Here is a 17,427-nt window from a genome sequence, read left to right on the forward strand (position 1 = left end):
TCAGGCATGTGTTTACTAAGAACTCACAAACCATGTTCTTGGAAAGGAAGGAAATCCCCAACAGGCATATTGATAGAAAGTGTGTGTACAAAAAAAAAACTTCTGCTGAACAAGAAGACCCCAGATTAATAATACACAGTATGTGCATAGTAATACTTGCCCTTAAGCAAACAGGTAGTGGCTGTTCTTTGCACAGGCTGTTCTGGGATCAGCCTGGCAGTCAGAGGCTGGAACCACTGAGCTTTGGTTGTTTAACACGCAAGCAGGCAGCAGAAGAATCAGTTGTCCTGACAGTTTGTGTGTCAGAGTGGTGTAAACCCACATGTTCCTGCTGTGAAGAGCAGAGTGAAGTCAGTCTCATTACACACATGTTGATTCACTGGTTGCATAAGAGCATGTTGACGCTGGGATTTCTTCCCACATTTTTCACTCTCTCTCTCTCTCTCTCTCTCACTCTCTCTCTCACACACACACACACACACACACACACACACTCACACACCTGTATAACTACGCAGGGCTTCTCCGTAAAAGCAGGTTTTCCTGCAGTGGGTTTTGGTCTCTGAGAGCACCCAGCCATTGTTATTGATTGATTGGCAGACCAACTCGTTTTGCAGAAATGGTTCCTTCGAGTTGAAACATGTAAATATATCAAACCTTTTGAGTTTTGATGCGTTTTGCTAAATATGTTGTCATTTTCTCTATGAGACTCTGTCGTAGTATACGCATGTTCAACAGCTTGTGCTGCCGCCCACAAAACTTCTTCTGAATGCATTACCAGTCATCATGTATAAGTTCCCATTAATAAAGATACAATATTTGTTTTAGTGCATTGATTGAGCATCCCACATGATGCAGATAGGCTTTGTAATTTCAAAACAATGTTGCAGACATGTCACTGACCAACAATCTGTTGTTCTTTGAGTGGCAAGTAGCAGACGTCCCAATTACCTCTGCAGCCTTGTGTTGCATTCATGTGGTGTCAGAATAATCTGAAAAATGACTCCTGATCATGTTTCGTGGCTCACCTGATACATTTCCTTGAGCAATAAAATATAATACATCATCTTTGTAGCACCCATGTTGTTTCCACATTACAACTTTAAGCTCATGAACACACCGAATTCAGAAGAACAGTAATCCAAGGAGCATGTTAATGCACCATTAGCCTTTGCTGGTGGAGGTCTCACCTCGATTTCCATTCAATCGCTTTTCTTTCACTCACTGTAGCAGGCATCGTGAGCAGCATCCTACAGTAACAGCGAGCACGAAAAGTCAGGGGTTTATGAGCACTCAGACATTCAACAGGTTGACCCAATACAAACCAGACACCAGAAAGAGTCAATTAAAAAGATTTGTTTCATTTTTGCCTGTCACTTCTATTCTTATTTGGTCAGGACCACTTTAGTCAAAGAAAACAGACAAAATGATAAAGAACTTTAAAAATATGAACTAAAATTTGCTATACAAAATTATACAGAACACTAGAAGTGTATGGCCGGGGCAAACCTATAATGAACATTAAATAAATCACCACTGACTCACTGTATTTATGTATCCTCCATTTACTTTTGTCTTTCTGTGTATGCAATTAAAGCTTCAGTAAAGCTTTTTCAACCATTATATCAACAGTATGCATACAGATAAACAGTTATTTCATAATTTCAGGATGCTGAAACAGTTTAAATGTATACAGTAGCTTCATGTCCCTAAGTCTCATAAGGTTTTTCTATGGTGAGTTTCGGGGTTTGAGAATTTAATTAAGAGGAAATTAACTCTTCAATTAGTATTTTAATTCACAATTTTGAGCAATAACATTAACACTCTGGTGACTCTCAGCATCCCCTCAAAGTGAGCACTTTTTTTTTCTTATTCTTCTTTTAACAGATCTCCAAAGAGGTGTTGTACGGCAGTCACAGTCCAGTCCACACCCTGTCCTCATCCAGCCGCAGCACCCTGCACAGCCTGCAGGGCTCCATGTCCCCACCCATGGTCCGCTCCATGCCCTCGTCCCCCTCCAGGATGGCTTACGGCGGGGGGAACACAGGTGGGAGGACGGGGCTGGTAGATCCAGGCAGTGCCACGTTACCACGGGAACGCCTGTCAGGGACAGGGCGATCTAGCTCCCTCTGCACCAGCAGCAGTGCTATACTGGAGAGGAGAGACGTCAAGCCTGGTGAGATACCTGCAGGGTCCTCAGCTGGTGGATGATCAGTGTTTGAGTATTACTAAACACAATGTGCAGGTTTTTTTGTCTAATCATTGTTAGTCATAGGTCAGAATTATAAAATTGCCACAGAGGGCATTACAGTCTGCACAATATACACTAAGACACTGATTCAGGTCAAGATAAACTCAAAAAAGGAAAAAGGGAGAAACCCCAGGAAGAGCAACAGAGAAAGGATTTACTCACACAAGAAATAATAAATCTGTATATTTGTAGTTACGTCACAGATTTCAGTGAAGTTACAAAGTTTAGTTGTGTTACAGATTTCAGTTAAGTTACAGAGTGTTGTGAGTGTTTCAGGCATGTTTGGAGGAAAGTCTGTGGATTAGAGGCAAGTTTAAGCAACTCCCAGGTGCTGCCAAGCTCTTTACTTTACGGACCTCGACCACAAAACCTGTTCTCTACCACACAGACCTGGAAAAAATACAGACTACACACACACACACACACACACACACACACACACACACACACACACAATGAGGTCTGGCAATACTTCATCTTGAATTATTGCCAGACCTCATTGTTGCTGCTCTTGCTTTTGCTGTGCCTGTCCTTATGTAACAACTGGCAAACAGAATCCAGAAGAGTAAACATGCAGGACGCTTCTCTTCAACAATGTGTCAGGAGTGAGTCATAGGCACAGTCTTTGAAATGAAGACGCTTATTGGCTTAAAGGTACTGTGATCTGCAACATCTGATGGGAGACTGTAAGCAGTCCCTCCAGATTTTTTTTCGGCTGTTTTTGTGACTGTTGCAGCCTGAAATTTCTGATTTCACGGCAGCTCTTCTGAAAAACTGCAATGCACGGTGCAATATTTTCAGGCATTTTTTTAGATGAAATTGCAGTTGTAAAAGAAAATTGCAAAAATAGTTGCAATGCTGTCTTGGATACAGAGCTTAGTATTATGAATTTTAATGTTGTTAGTGTTAGTGTTAGCAGCAGCGGCTAACATCCCGCAACAATCTCACCCCACCTACACCAAAACAGCTCAGCTGTGTCATTCAACCCATTAATAAACACATCACTGTGTGTGTGACCCTGTCCCGGGCACAGTAGCAGTCTCATGATAAACAGACAGAGAGTGGCAAGGAGGGGTTCAGTGAATTAATATGCTGTATGCATATTGCCAAAGCAATGAAAGTTGTGGTGATTGGACAAAATTGCAAGGCCACACATAATTCACAGGGATTGGCTGAATTTGCATTAATTGTTGCGATCACAACATCCTGGAAGGACTGGTAAAGACCCAGGTTCGTAAATAAATATATGCTATATGTGTAGCAAAAAAAAGGAACAAAAAACAACAACTTAAGTATACTTAAAAATGAAAAAATCTTAAAATGTACTGATGCCTTGAATGTACTCCGGTCAGAGCAGTCACAACCAGTTTGACCATTTTTTTCGGCAATATACATTTTAATTTGACTCAGCTCATGGGATGCAAATCTGAACAGCAGTTCCATATAGAATCTGTGCCCGCAGAACTCTGTGGATTTTCCGCAGATTTTTGGAATATAGATCCTGCTGTTAAACTCAGAATGTTGTCACTGTCTCCTCCAAGTCCTTGTCCATGTGTATTACAATCGTGTGTTGTATCCAGTTAGCAATAAAATCAAAGTTAGTGGTGTAGTGAGAAGAAATGTCAAAAAATGATTACCTGCAATGCCATGTGTCCCAAATTTTGTTGATTGACTTGATTGAATTGAAGTGTTAAATTGTTTTTCTTCAAGTATTCATGATTAAATCAAATTTCTGATTCAAAGTTCCTACTAAAATCTGTAAAGTAGTTCTTTTAGTCTGCTTGAGGTAATTTTAGGTTTTAATGTATTGTGACATGTTATTTTTGTTCAACAGTTGTTATCATAAATGAGTGTTGTCTAACACATTACAGGCAAAAAGAAAAAAAAACACTGCAGAATTCCTCAGATTTTCATTTTGGATGACTGCTGAAAACATTAAAAAAATCTGCAGATTCCGTTTGGGCCCACTGATCAGTTCAGCACAGAGCCTGAGATACACAGTATTTAATAAGCATCATCATGTCTTGAAAACATTCACACACAACTAAATGATAATATAGGAGGAAGCTGGAGTGGTGGAGGGATTTAGATTAGAGCTCAGAAAATGAAATGAGGACTATTCCTACCTGAACTACTACGAGGCTCCATTAGAACCTCTCCACACCAAAGAAAAACATAAAGTAGAAGTAGTAGTGTAGCAGGTGTCCTGGTTGCTGTTCGGGAGCTGTCCTTTCCAGAAATCAACTTAAACAAACTTAGTGTAACACTGGACTCTGAGTTGACTAACCCTGGGGTGAGTCTTCAATTCCAGTTCAGTTACCTTTGTGTTACATTTGAGTTACAGTAAGCACATGCATGGTGAATTTTTAAAAAATGCCAACCATAGAGATACTTCAAGTCACAGTGCAGAGCCTTCATTTTAATCAAGTGGATTTTTGCAAAATTCAGTATTTATTTTTTTCAACAGAGTTGTTATTAATGTGGTTAGGTTAGCTCACACAAAACAAAAACAACAAGAACTCCACGTCACACACAGTACCCACCTGAGGACAGAAAAATAAATGAATTAATAACAATAAATACTTATAAAAAGCATTCCCATAGGGATGCTCTCAGTACCACAACCAGCTATGATGTATACCATTGTATAGATGCCCTTAAGGTGTCTTACAGACAGAAATAATAACAGCACATTAGTAATGCAGGAGTGAAGGGAATTCTGGGAAAGTGCTATTGCAGAACCTGGCTGTCCTAGTTCTGATTCTTTTCACTCTTTTAAAAGATGAGAGGAAGTTAAAAAGATGGTGTGTTACTATGCATTTGTGATTGTTAATTGAGGGACAGCGACTCAGTGACTTCTTTGCACTTTATTTTTCTTACTGTGCATTTGTGTTCTGATTGTTAATTGAGGGACAATTTGTTGATTTTAATTAATGGTTATTTGACAGTTGGGTACTTTAGTTGCCCCCTCAAGCACACATGTTTTACTGTTGATCACAGTGCCTTTTTGTACGAGCAGAATTTATTATCCATATTTATATTGATTTTCAGTGTATCTACTGCTATTTAGCTGTGACACATGTGTTTAAGATTGTTGTATTGTTGTTGTGTTTTCTTTGCCTGTGAGTTGGCACTGTATTGTATGGCAGAAGTATAAATTGTCTTTCCACACACCTGCACTGATTGCTTCTAGCGTACTTAAACGCCACTTCCGTAATCTGAGTTACACACTGAAGAAGACTTTCTGTCGAAACGTCTGTGTTTCTGGTAACGCCACCCAAGTTGGTTTATTAAATTTACCAAAAGGACATTTGTGAGTGCTGGCTTCTTTTCTTTTTTCTGCTGCTTTTGGCCGTGCACCTGTTGAGTGGATTTATTTTGAGAGTGCTTGCTTCTTTCCTACGTGATATTTATGAATGCAGACATCAATTTTTGCCAATAAACAACTGAAAATGTTACACAATGTCCCTTTAAGCACGATCATAGTGTTGACTTCCCACTTTTAAGAAGAAGAGATTGTTACACTCAAGAAGTTGTTAGTGCTCCACCTGTTGGATTTCCTGATCATGTATGACTTAAGATAGGTGGCAACTATGTCTCTTATGGACTCTTCTCTAAACTCTTTGTACTACTTGTCTCAATTCTTGTGTGTGTGTATCAGATGAGGACTTTGGCAGCAGTAAGAGCATGGCCCTGGTGGTGCGTGGTGAAGGAGGTCCATATTACCCAGACTCCTACTGCTCCTCCCTGCAGGATGGAGGAGGAGGTCGCCTCAGCATTGCCTCCTCCCAGTGTAGCGCTCCTCCCTCTCTCACTGCAGACATGGTGGATGCCGGGGTCACAGGGATCCCAGGGGGCTTGCAACAGTACCGGGCCTCCATTAAACCCTTGATGGGCTATGGAGACAGCATGGAGCACCAGACCCGCTCCCTCCACAGGTACACACAATGATTTAAACTCAATCCAGACACCCATACGGTGTCTTTCTTTGGAAACAGTGACACAAACGCTTCATTCAAGCGTGTGCAGGAGGAGGCGACAACACAGTTCAGGAAGTAGGGGGCTGACAGAGGTCATGAGCCTGATTGAGCCAGCTACCATTGCAACTGCAGCATACAGTAACTCAGTAACTATGCTATCTATACTAGGTCTGCAGATCCACCAGGCTGTTCCTGATATTACCTTTAATCATTTTCAAAGCTGGGCAAAATGGATGAAACCAATATCATGATCAAATATCAGACAGTGTTTGAGCAGCTACTCTGTCGCAGATCCAATGTTAGAGCAGCTGGTGTGTCTGTTTACAGTGCAGCCAGACAAACTCAGGTTGTTTAAATAAAGAAATCAAAACCGTTATCAGGTTTCATAGCCAGTAGTTTTCCACACAAAAGCAGGGCGCATTATAAAGAGTCGGAAGTGAAGGTGTGCAGCCTGTCACCTCCATCTCTTTATCTAACATTCACTGTGGCTGCTCCTCACTGTTCCACTGCTATCTGGCAGGTTTACAGCTGGTCCACTGACAGCATCATCAAATAAATGACTGCTGTCTTGTTCTGAAAATTTATGATATTACAGTTTGCGCTAACATCAGTGATAAATATAGCAGGCCCTATTAAAACTTCCTATAGTGCATAGTCTTAAGTGTATGGTGCAAGTGAATTCAGGGCATCCACCTCCACTTTTGATAGTTAAACAGTGCATAATATAGGTGCAAAGTAGGGCGCAAGGGGCAAAGGTATTTAGCCCAGTCCCATTTCTTCTTTTAACCCCTTCCCTCTCATTTTTATTGCCCCTTTGCCCCTCAGAAGTTACAAGGGGTAGTGGTTGAAATCTTTTTTTTATGAAACAGGACAACCCAACAAGACCCTGAGATGTTATCAGTAGTCATTTATGGCATTATCATAAGCAGATGCAACTATGGTAATAACGGTTGTATCATAATGGCATTTATTTGACAGAGATGAAAAAGCAATGATTCTCGCAATTACCAGGCCACTAATATCCCATTGAACATGGAAATAATGTAATATATAGCCAGTTAGCAAAAGAAACAGCACACCACCAGCCTTTCTTTTTGTTATGCTTGTTACACAAAAAGGGCCATATTGAATTAAAACAACATTAAACTAACATAATGTGATAGTTGTCATAATTTTAAAATATTGATTTATAAAGAAAATACATTTGTGGGTTTCTTTTGTTGCTCGAACAGCCATATTGCTGATGATTTCTTATAACACTTGGTTTGGAGTGTGCCTCTGTAAAACCTGCATTTAGAAGGCCATGTAGCCCTAACACTTTGCCCTATCCCTCTATCCCAATGAGAATTATTACACCCTACCCCTAGATGTGAACACACAAAACAGAGATGTAAAGGGCTAAGTGGTATGGGCAAGCGGTGTGTTGGGATTGAACCTTAGGTCCTTAATTATTCAAAGGTGTGTTTAGGGTGTAACACAATTTCAACCAACCAGTGTCATCTCCTATTCATTTTAATAGCCTGGTGCACATACAGCTGGCACAATGCTATTTACATGGTGAATTTGGGAAATTGGAGCAGCAAGCAGTTTCTGCTGAGAATAATGTATGAAGAGCAGTGATATCCCTGCAGCAAATATCATGGGACAGTTAAGCAGCAAAACTAAAAACATTAGTGATAAACTTGACAGAAGAAACAGAACTTAACATTCAGCATCTGAAATAATCAATGAAGTTACGTTGCTCTTTATGTGTAAATGTGCACAGCGTCTCACTTTGGAGTCGGACAGCAGCTCTGCTTTGATCTCTGCTATGTTCTCATTTTACAGAAAGTAATTAATATTTTCCTCATTAATGATGTATTAATTCACCCATCCACAACCTATCCTAACCCATGTCCCTGTGTGTGTAACAAGCAGAGTGTATGTGTTTTGTGGACAGGCCTATGTAGGAGCATCTTACCATCTAAATAATGGGCCCTTAAAATAGCAGGAAAATTCTGTGGCATTCTGACTTCAGACAGGATATTAATGGTCAATGGTGCAATCACATTCTAATGCCTCAAAACAGCAATACGCCAGCAATGTGCAGGACCCCACCTCATTTTAAGAATTACATGGCCGTGGCCACACAGATGATTACTTATACAACGTGGGCACCAGCCATGAAAATGACAACTGCGTAGTTCTGAAACTAACAATGACAGTTAAGCTGCGTTGCGCTGCGCAGGGAGGAAGAACTGATCATGGACATCAGCTAAAATAATGATTGACATGAATACAGCAGTAGCATTTTTAAAAGTGGGGACCCCACCACACTCTAGCTATGAACCCAGTGTTCATGTAACCGGGTGTGTATGAGTCCATCCTTTGTTCCACCTGTTTCTCCACCATCCAGGCAGAAGAACAGGAAGTATGGAGACAGCCAGCTTCCACCACTAGGAATTAAAACCCCACCCCCTTCCCCTCACAGAGTCAATGAAGTCAGGATGACTGAGGGACAGATCATCGGAGGGGTGGGCCTGGTGTCTCCAGACAGGATGTCTCCCATTCGCCGGTCCCTGCGGCGGGACAGTAATGGAGTCACAGTGGAGATTGTGAACAGAAGTAGAGGGAGTGGCTCATCGTCCTCTACCTCATCTGTTTTTGTGGACAGCCCTCTGGGACAACCAGAGAGACTGTTTCAGGGTCACGTGCCTGCCAGCAATGCCCAGAGGTGAGCAGAGAGCCAGAGTAATCTCCATAGTTATTGTAAGCACTTTATGAGGTACAGCATATTTTAAAGCTTAGCTTCAAGCTACACAGCATTAGCTATGCATTTTTTCTTCTTCTTGATTTTCAAGTCTGTGTTGATGTTCAGGGGATGGTGTCAGTGATTTTGCATGTTTATCCTGTAAGAGTTTATCTGAATTCACTTTTGACTCATAAACAGACATGCCTAAAGGGTGGAGTCTATAAATGTAATCCAATATACTTTTTATCAAATTCAGCAAATATCTCCTCTTGGTCCGCTAGCTGTCTGTTCTGAGTGTGCACTGAAAAAAATCTGGTGTTCATACACATCCCTGGCTCTGTGAATGGGAAACAAACAAAGAGGCACACAGCGCTATCATGCTCTGCTCATGCACAGAACGGGGGAAAGGCCAAGCCTGTATAAAGAGAAAGGCAGTGTGAGCAATAGGGACTGTAAGGTGGAGCTTCTAAAGGAGCATTAACAGGAGGGATCTATTTGGGTGTTTAAGTTATACTATGCAGGATTGTCCATTACCGTTTGTAAAGACACTGGCCAGTGGAAGTGAAAGTAATTATTATTATTATCAATATATGGATTGACAGAAGAGGAGTTTACTCAGAGCCACAAGGTGTAATCTGTTGACCACTAATGAGACTCAGGTGTGGGTCATTGTGGACTTTGCCTCCAGTGTAGATGAACTGTTTTCTCTCTGTCAGTATCTATCTGATGAAGGTCCATGACCGAAATGTTGTAGTCTAATAAATTTAACCTTTTTTTGCAAGTGCAGACAGTGTGTGGGTGTTCCCTTTTTTGATATCCAAAAAGTCAAAAGTCAGCTTTACTGTGACATCATAATGTTCTGCTAAAACACTTTCCTGGCCATTACTCAACGTCATATTTCAAGAACAGAAGGCGAGACATTTGGTCAGATACTGAATTGGTGACACGAATCTTGGGTGCCCACCTTGAAACTGTGCTGATTGTATAGTATAAACATACTAACATATACATGTGTTTCTATTTTTTAGTGAGAGAATGAAAGCCATGGAGGAGCAGATAGCCAGTCTGGCAGGTCTAGTGCACAGTGCTCTGTCTATGGGATCAGATATTCCAGGAGTCAAAGACGCCATCAGGTCTGTAACACCTGCCCTTAAACTTTTCAACCACCAGTGGCTTTAATTCAGCAGCAGCCGTTCACACATCCAACATGTTCTTTAGATTCATTCACAATATGTAACAGTAGTATGTAATCTCTAAAATTAAACCAAGAAATAATTCTAGATAACAGAGCAGACCTGTGCTAATCATTTCTGGATATAGCAAAATGAGTTCTGTATACTGAATGAACTCTGGCTACACCAAGGGTGGGTGGGTTTATTATGTTACTATCTGTGTGTCTTTTCAGTGAGAGCTCTCAACGTAAACTCCTCAACAACAGACCTGGTGAGATCTTCTTCTTCTTCTTCTTCTTCTTCTTCTTCTTCTTCTCATTATTATTATTATTATTATTCATTCATTTATTTTAAAATTTTAACAGATGATAACACCTGCCATCAACAATGCACTCATTATGCTTTGAATGTGATCATATCTTTAAAATCTCCCTTCTCTGACCCTCAGGAGTATCTTCTGAGCCTCAGATCCCTGCTGCTGGGATTGACAGCTTTAGTCCCGCCCCTCTGGCTCTTCAGGCCCCTCCCTCTGATGGCGGATTGCAGCAGAGCTTGGTGTTAGCAAAGAGAAATGTGTTTGAGCTGCGACTGCAACTCAACCAACTCAAACACTTACAGGTACTGACCTGTGTACTCACTCATGAAAAGAATGAATGCATGCAAAGGAAAAAAAAAGTTATTTTTTGACTGATATTGCAATTGGGATATGAATCACAGTCTTAGTGGGAATGGGAATTTTTGCATTCATTTTCACTAAAAACAATATAAAAAATGGGGTCTGTTGCAGACAAACATGTTACCTTATGTCTGCAATATGATTTGTAGAACTAGGTATCTCCATAGCACCACAGTGCTTTATTTATAATGGTATGTTTTGATATATTTTACCTTCATCAAAAAAAACAAACAAACAAACAAACAAAAAAAAAACGCATTACTGGGATTTGGATATTGCATTGGCCGATGGCCATATTGAGATTTTGATAATATTTCAACTAATTTTGCAGCCCTAATGAGAACTTTATTATGTGTTTTTCTCTCACACAGCTATTTAAACATACAGTAACATACAGTAGCTAGTCAACATGCTTTTCTCAAATGCTATCTGTATAATAATAGTGTTATTACATAATCATCCTCTGTGGACAATAATGTCCACACCAGATTTTATGGCAATGAAGTCCGTAGTTGTAGCTGAAATATCTTGGACCAAAGAGATGGAAGGAGAGACTGACCAACCAACACTGCCTTCCCTCAGGCCTCACCACTAGCTCAGCAAAAAACTTCTGTTGTTGAATCCTAATTCTTGAGTTGTGTTCTACGTGTTCCAGCTGTCAAACCAGGAGAGTGTCAGTTCAATGCTGCGGATGGCAGGTCAGGAGCTGGCGGTGCTGATGTATGATCGCCTGGCTCAGTCTGAGGAGGCAGTGTACAGACGGAGAGCAGAGATGGAGGAGGAGAGGATCCGCTACCTGGCTACAGAGGAGAGAATACTTACACAGCTTCGGTAAGAGTTTGAATTAACTCAAGAGTATATGTTTTTGAAGGAAAACTGTAGCTTTTGTAAGTAACACATTCATTCTCTCAATGAAAACCCCTTGTGTTGTAGTTTGGTTCTTTTCATTTACTTTTTATATTTTTTTTATTTATAATGCATTTGTCCTTTTCATGGGATTTTCTGACAAAACTAGTACCCATAACCTCTGTGAGATAATAACATGAAGAGTTTGAAGAGTTTAAGACAATAGGTTGACCCTAACACATCCCTTACACCCATAACCCTCTGTAATCATATACATTCACTGGGATTCAAGGTGCAATGTGAAAGATATGGCCAGAATTTTAGTTTAAAACATTTAAAGGCTTATGTATGAACTTATGTTACCATTAGAATGCGGGGAAGTAACAGTTTTGTTACTTGTCAAAGAGGTCTGTGTATTGTGTTACAGAAATGTCTACTGAAATGAGCCTACTACCCAGCTTACCAGCTCTATCCTGTCTTGTAATACCACTTGTACCAGTGATCTTTTTATGTTCTTGACTTTCTCATCCAAACTGGAAAGGTGTTCTTTGGTCCCGGCTTGCTTGCTCAGTGCAATGAGTACGTGGTCAACTGAACACTGTCTACAAAAAGCACAAACAAAGTTTACAGTTAATACTTCGGTCAACACGGCCAACCTGACCAATCAGGCCAATCTAGCCAGCAGGCTCACTAGCCTCATTTGGTCAAGGTCCGTACTCACGATCCAGGTGAGACTGTTCATCCCTCATTCAAGTCCATGATCTTAAATTGCTGCCTCAATCGAAACATTGTTCAAAGCCAAACTACTGATAATCTGAGATTTGAAACCCAAAAACCAAAACCCAAAATCTGCTGGATTTTGGCAAAGACTGTCAAAACTGAGAAACACACAAAGCACAAACAGGGCTACTAATGACAACTGAAACTGAAAACCACTCCTAAATGGCATTGATATATGGTTTTGACGCAGCTGCTTTCTTGCCACTATAGTCTTCAAACTGAGCTAAGCAAGCTATAATGTAAACTGCAGATTGACGGCACACTTAAAGGTGCTGTATGTAAGAATGTGGCCAAAACGGTTACTGCACTCAAATTCAAAATACTGCCACGAGTCGTGTCCGCCCCCCCCTCCCCTACAGATTCGAGGTTGCTGGACAGCGGCACGCTGAAGACTGATTTATTTGCCCACGGGCGGCTGTCGTGGCAGGGCTGCGTCGCTGATCTTCGGTTTTCCAGTGGACCGTTCAAGCAAGTCCGGCTTCTCTGCTGCTAACGCTGCTGCTGGGATACAGCTGAGGAGGAGCTGGCTGCTAATGCTATGTACTGGGACACCACTATTGCTGCTTGCTGTGCTGCTGTAGCTCAGTCGTAACTGTAACTGATGCTGAGACTCTACTGACTGCGTGACTGGTAGACGGCGGTGGGTGGCGCAACAGGCCAAAACACAAATTCAAAATATAAACATGATTTGCAGACCGTCAAAAATTTTTTTAAATGCAAATATTCTGACTGTACTATTGTTGTCGGTGAGATCAGTATGTTATATGAACATTATTCCTTAGTCTCTGTGACATATTAGGAGGATTTTACGACTATTTGCTTTAGATTTCTTACATGTAGCTCCTTTAAAAATTATAAGATAGCAGTTGTATTTTGATCAGCTCCCAGAGTTTAAGCAGTGGTTTAATTTTGCTTGTTCTTGCCCTGGGGTAGAAATACTGCAGCCTATTAGTTTGGAGCGTGTGGCCAGGCATTACACCTTTAAAACACTGAGGCCTTCAGTCATTGACATGCAGCTGTTCAATTTCCAGCAGACAACAAGCTGAGCAGAGAAACACTGGATCATTCTACCAAACTTGGACTCTCCATTGGTGGCCATGATTTCTAAAGTGGCAATTTAGCCTTTTCAACATTTACACACTTGCTCTGACATCATGCCCCTTGTGATGTCACAGCTGCTAAAGTTAAATCATTGGTGACATGCAAGACACAGCACAGCAACATCTTTAGGCAGAGACAAAATGTGAAGAAACATATTGTTAAAAATAGAGCCAGGGGGATGGGAAGTGATTTGATCGGGTGTGACATGGGTTTCCAGAGACATCAGAACTCATTTTCATGTTAGCATGCTACACACTGACTTCATAGCAAAGATGACTCTGTGCAAACAGAAGCCTGGCATTTATCAAGTATCATGAGTAGGAGTTTTAGAATGAGTTGTGTAACAATTATCCCTCCGCACACCAATCCAAATCATGTACATCATTAACAAAATACCAACACAACACATCACGAAAGCATTAGCTTCACTAGTTAAAGTCTTAGGGTTTTTTTTTTTTTTTCAGCTCAAGTGCTGAGCAAATAGCACATAACAGTTAGACATGACAGTTTATTTGTATAGAGAGCTAAAGAGTTTGCTTCTGTTCAACTAGCTTTTAGATCTCTATGTACAGTACAGGCCAAAAGTTTGGACACACCTTCTCATTCAATGCGTTTTCTTTATTTTCATGACTATTTACATTGTAGATTCTCACTGAAGGCATCAAAACTATGAATGAACACATGTGGAGTTATGTACTTAACAAAAAAAGGTGAAATAACTGAAAACATGTTTTATATTCTAGTTTCTTCAAAATAGCCACCCTTTGCTCTGATTACTGCTTTGCACACTCTTGGCATTCTGTCCATGAGCTTCAAGAGGTAGTCACCTGAAATGGTTTTCCAACAGTCTTAAAGGAGTTCCCAGAGGTGTTTAGCACTTGTTGGCCCCTTTGCCTTCACTCTGCGGTCCAGCTCACCCCAAACCATCTCGATTGGGTTCAGGTCCGGTGACTGTGGAGGCCAGGTCATCTGCCGCAGCACTCCATCACTCTCCTTCTTGGTCAAATAGCCCTTACACAGCCTGGAGGTGTGTTTGGGGTCATTGTCCTGTTGAAAAATAAATGATCGTCCAACTAAACGCAAACCAGATGGGATGGCATGTCGCTGCAGGATGCTGTGGTAGCCATGCTGGTTCAGTGTGCCTTCAATTTTGAATAAATGCCCAACAGTGTCACCAGCAAAACACCCCCACACCATCACACCTCCTCCTCCATGCTTCACAGTGGGAACCAGGCATGTGGAATCCATCTGTTCACCTTTTCTGCGTCTCACAAAGACACGGCGGTTGGAACCAAAGATCTCAAATTTGGACTCATCAGACCAAAGCACAGATTTCCACTGGTCTAATGTCCATTCCTTGTGTTTCTTGGCCCAAACAAATCTCTTCTGCTTGTTGCCTCTCCTTAGCAGTGGTTTCCTAGCAGCTATTTGACCATGAAGGCCTGATTCGCGCAGTCTCCTCTTAACAGTTGTTCTAGAGATGGGTCTGCTGCTAGAACTCTGTGTGGCATTCATCTGGTCTCTGATCTGAGCTGCTGTTAACTTGCGATTTCTGAGGCTAGAGACTCGGATGAACTTATCCTCAGAAGCAGAGGTGACTCTTGGTCTTCCTTTCCTGGGTCGGTCCTCATGTGTGCCACTTTCGTTGTAGCACTTGATGGTCTTTGCGACTCCACTTGGGGACACATTTAAAGTTTTTGCAATTTTCCGGACTGACTGACCTTCATTTCTTAAAGTAATGACGGCCACTCGTTTTTCTTTAGTTAGCTGATTGGTTCTTGCCATAATATGAATTTTAACAGTTGTCCAATAGGGCTGTCGGCTGTGTATTAACCTGACTTCTGCACAACACAACTGATGGTCCCAACCCCCTTGATAAAGCAAGAAATTCCACTAATTAACCCTGATAAGGCACACCTGTGAAGTGGAAACCATTTCAGGTGACTACCTCTTGAAGCTCATGGAGAGAATGCCAAGAGTGTGCAAAGTAGTAATCAGAGCAAAGGGTGGCTATTTTGAAGAAACTAGAATATAAAACATGTTTTCAGTTATTTCACCTTTTCTTGTTAAGTACATAACTCCACATGTGTTCATTCATAGTTTTGATGCCTTCAGTGAGAATCTACAATGTAAATAGTCATGGAAATAAAGAAAACGCATTGAATGAGAAGGTGTGTCCAAACTTTTGGTCTGTACTGTATATTGACTTGTAGGATCTCTTTGGTCAGTCTATCTGAAAAGCTGAAAATATGTTAGCTGCTCTGTTCATATTCTAAACTAAACTGGTATTAACTATACTGCACTGTTTAATTGAATTAGCACTACATCATTTTAAACAAGAAAAGACAATTCTGTTGTTAGTCAGTTATGAATTTCAGCTAAAGGCAAGCTGTCAACATACCACTGAAGTTTTAGTTCATACATACTGAAAATGTAATTGTTGTATCTTAATTACAAAATGCTACACTAAATTATTCAATTCGATATTTAGTTAAGCAGGATACCAAAGCGCAGCCAGGGGAGGAAGGGGTCCAGTTTGGGGACCTCTGCTTTTTGCAGATAAGATGGTTCTGTTGGCTTCATCACACCGTGACTTCCAGCATGGCAATGGGACTGTTTGCAGCTGAGTGTGCAGTGATCAGGATTAGAGTCATCACCTCCAAATCTGCAACCATGGTTCTCTACCTAAAAATGGTGGATTGCCCCGTCTGGGTTGGGAGACAGTTACTGCCTCAAGGAGTTCAAGTATCTTGGAGTCCCAGAATACACTGGAGGGATTTCATATCTCATCTGACCTGCTCTTTGCCCTAGGCTAAGGGAGTTTGGCTTGGAGCTAAAAAAAAAATGTTCATACTAGCACAAACCTGACACATTCCAAGTGGGATATCCCCGGCTTTAGCCTAGGGCTTGCAGGGTTAGCCCCAGGTTTACAGGGTTATCCCCTGAAAACAGACTTAACTAAAAGGTCCCAGGGCGGCACGGTGGTGTGGTGGTTAGCACTCTCGCCACACAGCAAGAGGGTTGCCGGTTCGATCCCGGGCGTGGGAGCCCTTCTGTGTGGAGTTTGCATGTTCTCCCCGTGTCAGTGTGGGTTCTCTCCAGGCACTCCGGCTTCCTCCCACAGTCCAAAGACATGCAGATTGGGGCTAGGTTAATTGGTGACTCTAAATTGTCCGTAGGTGTGAATGTGAGTGTGAATGGTTGTCTGTCTCTATGTGTCAGCCTTGTGATAGTCTGGCGACCTGTCCAGGGTGTACCCCGCCTCTCGCCCGATGTCAGCTGGGATAGGCTCCAGCAGATGAAGAAGATGAATGAATGAATGAATAAAAGGTCCCAGTGTAAGTAAACAATATAGTTTTAGAATATAAACATGAGTTATGTGTTCCAACTCACATTTAACCCAGGGCTAGTAGAAGTGCAGTGTGAGTGGTATAGCCCTTGGCTCAGGTTAACCCTGGGTATAAAGGGGCTGAGTTGGCCCAAAGTCAACTTTAGCCCTGCGTTATCCTTAGCCCTGGGCTAAGAGAATGCATTGTAAAAAGCCTAACTGTGTTTATTTTAGCTGGCTCTGGTTTAGGGAGATGGCATTCCCATTTATAACCCTGCCTATAAAGCTCTGATTGGTCAGTTGTTTTTCTACAAAGGAAAGCAGTCATCAGTAAGCACAACACTAGACCTACTTTATTTGAAAAAAACTGAGATGAGGGCAGTGAATTCTAGAAAAGGGCTTCCATCTATCCTTTATCTTGCACTTATCCTTTACAAGGTCGCGGGGGGGTTGGAGCTGATCCCAGCTGACATTGGGCGAGAGGCGGGTACACCTTGGACAGGCCGACACGTAGAGACAGACAGCCATTCACACTCACATTTACACCCACGGGCAATAACCA

At 41.5% G+C, this 17,427-nt stretch overlaps 1 protein-coding gene across 1 annotated transcript in view; it reads left to right on the top strand.

The window, feature by feature from the left end:
- Window positions 1-17,427, top strand: part of LOC125902777 (sickle tail protein homolog) — a 152,329-nt gene that overhangs the window by 107,278 nt on the left and 27,624 nt on the right. The window contains exons 6-12 of the mRNA XM_049599366.1: window positions 1,888-2,176; window positions 5,913-6,189; window positions 8,627-8,944; window positions 9,991-10,095; window positions 10,368-10,405; window positions 10,583-10,752; window positions 11,466-11,641. Of these exons, the coding sequence (XP_049455323.1) occupies window positions 1,888-2,176; window positions 5,913-6,189; window positions 8,627-8,944; window positions 9,991-10,095; window positions 10,368-10,405; window positions 10,583-10,752; window positions 11,466-11,641 (1,373 nt within the window). The remainder of the gene's footprint in view (window positions 1-1,887; window positions 2,177-5,912; window positions 6,190-8,626; window positions 8,945-9,990; window positions 10,096-10,367; window positions 10,406-10,582; window positions 10,753-11,465; window positions 11,642-17,427) is intronic.

The sequence above is a fragment of the Epinephelus fuscoguttatus genome, linkage group LG15 (assembly GCF_011397635.1).
Source record: "Epinephelus fuscoguttatus linkage group LG15, E.fuscoguttatus.final_Chr_v1".
Taxonomy (NCBI): Eukaryota; Metazoa; Chordata; class Actinopteri; order Perciformes; family Serranidae; genus Epinephelus; species Epinephelus fuscoguttatus.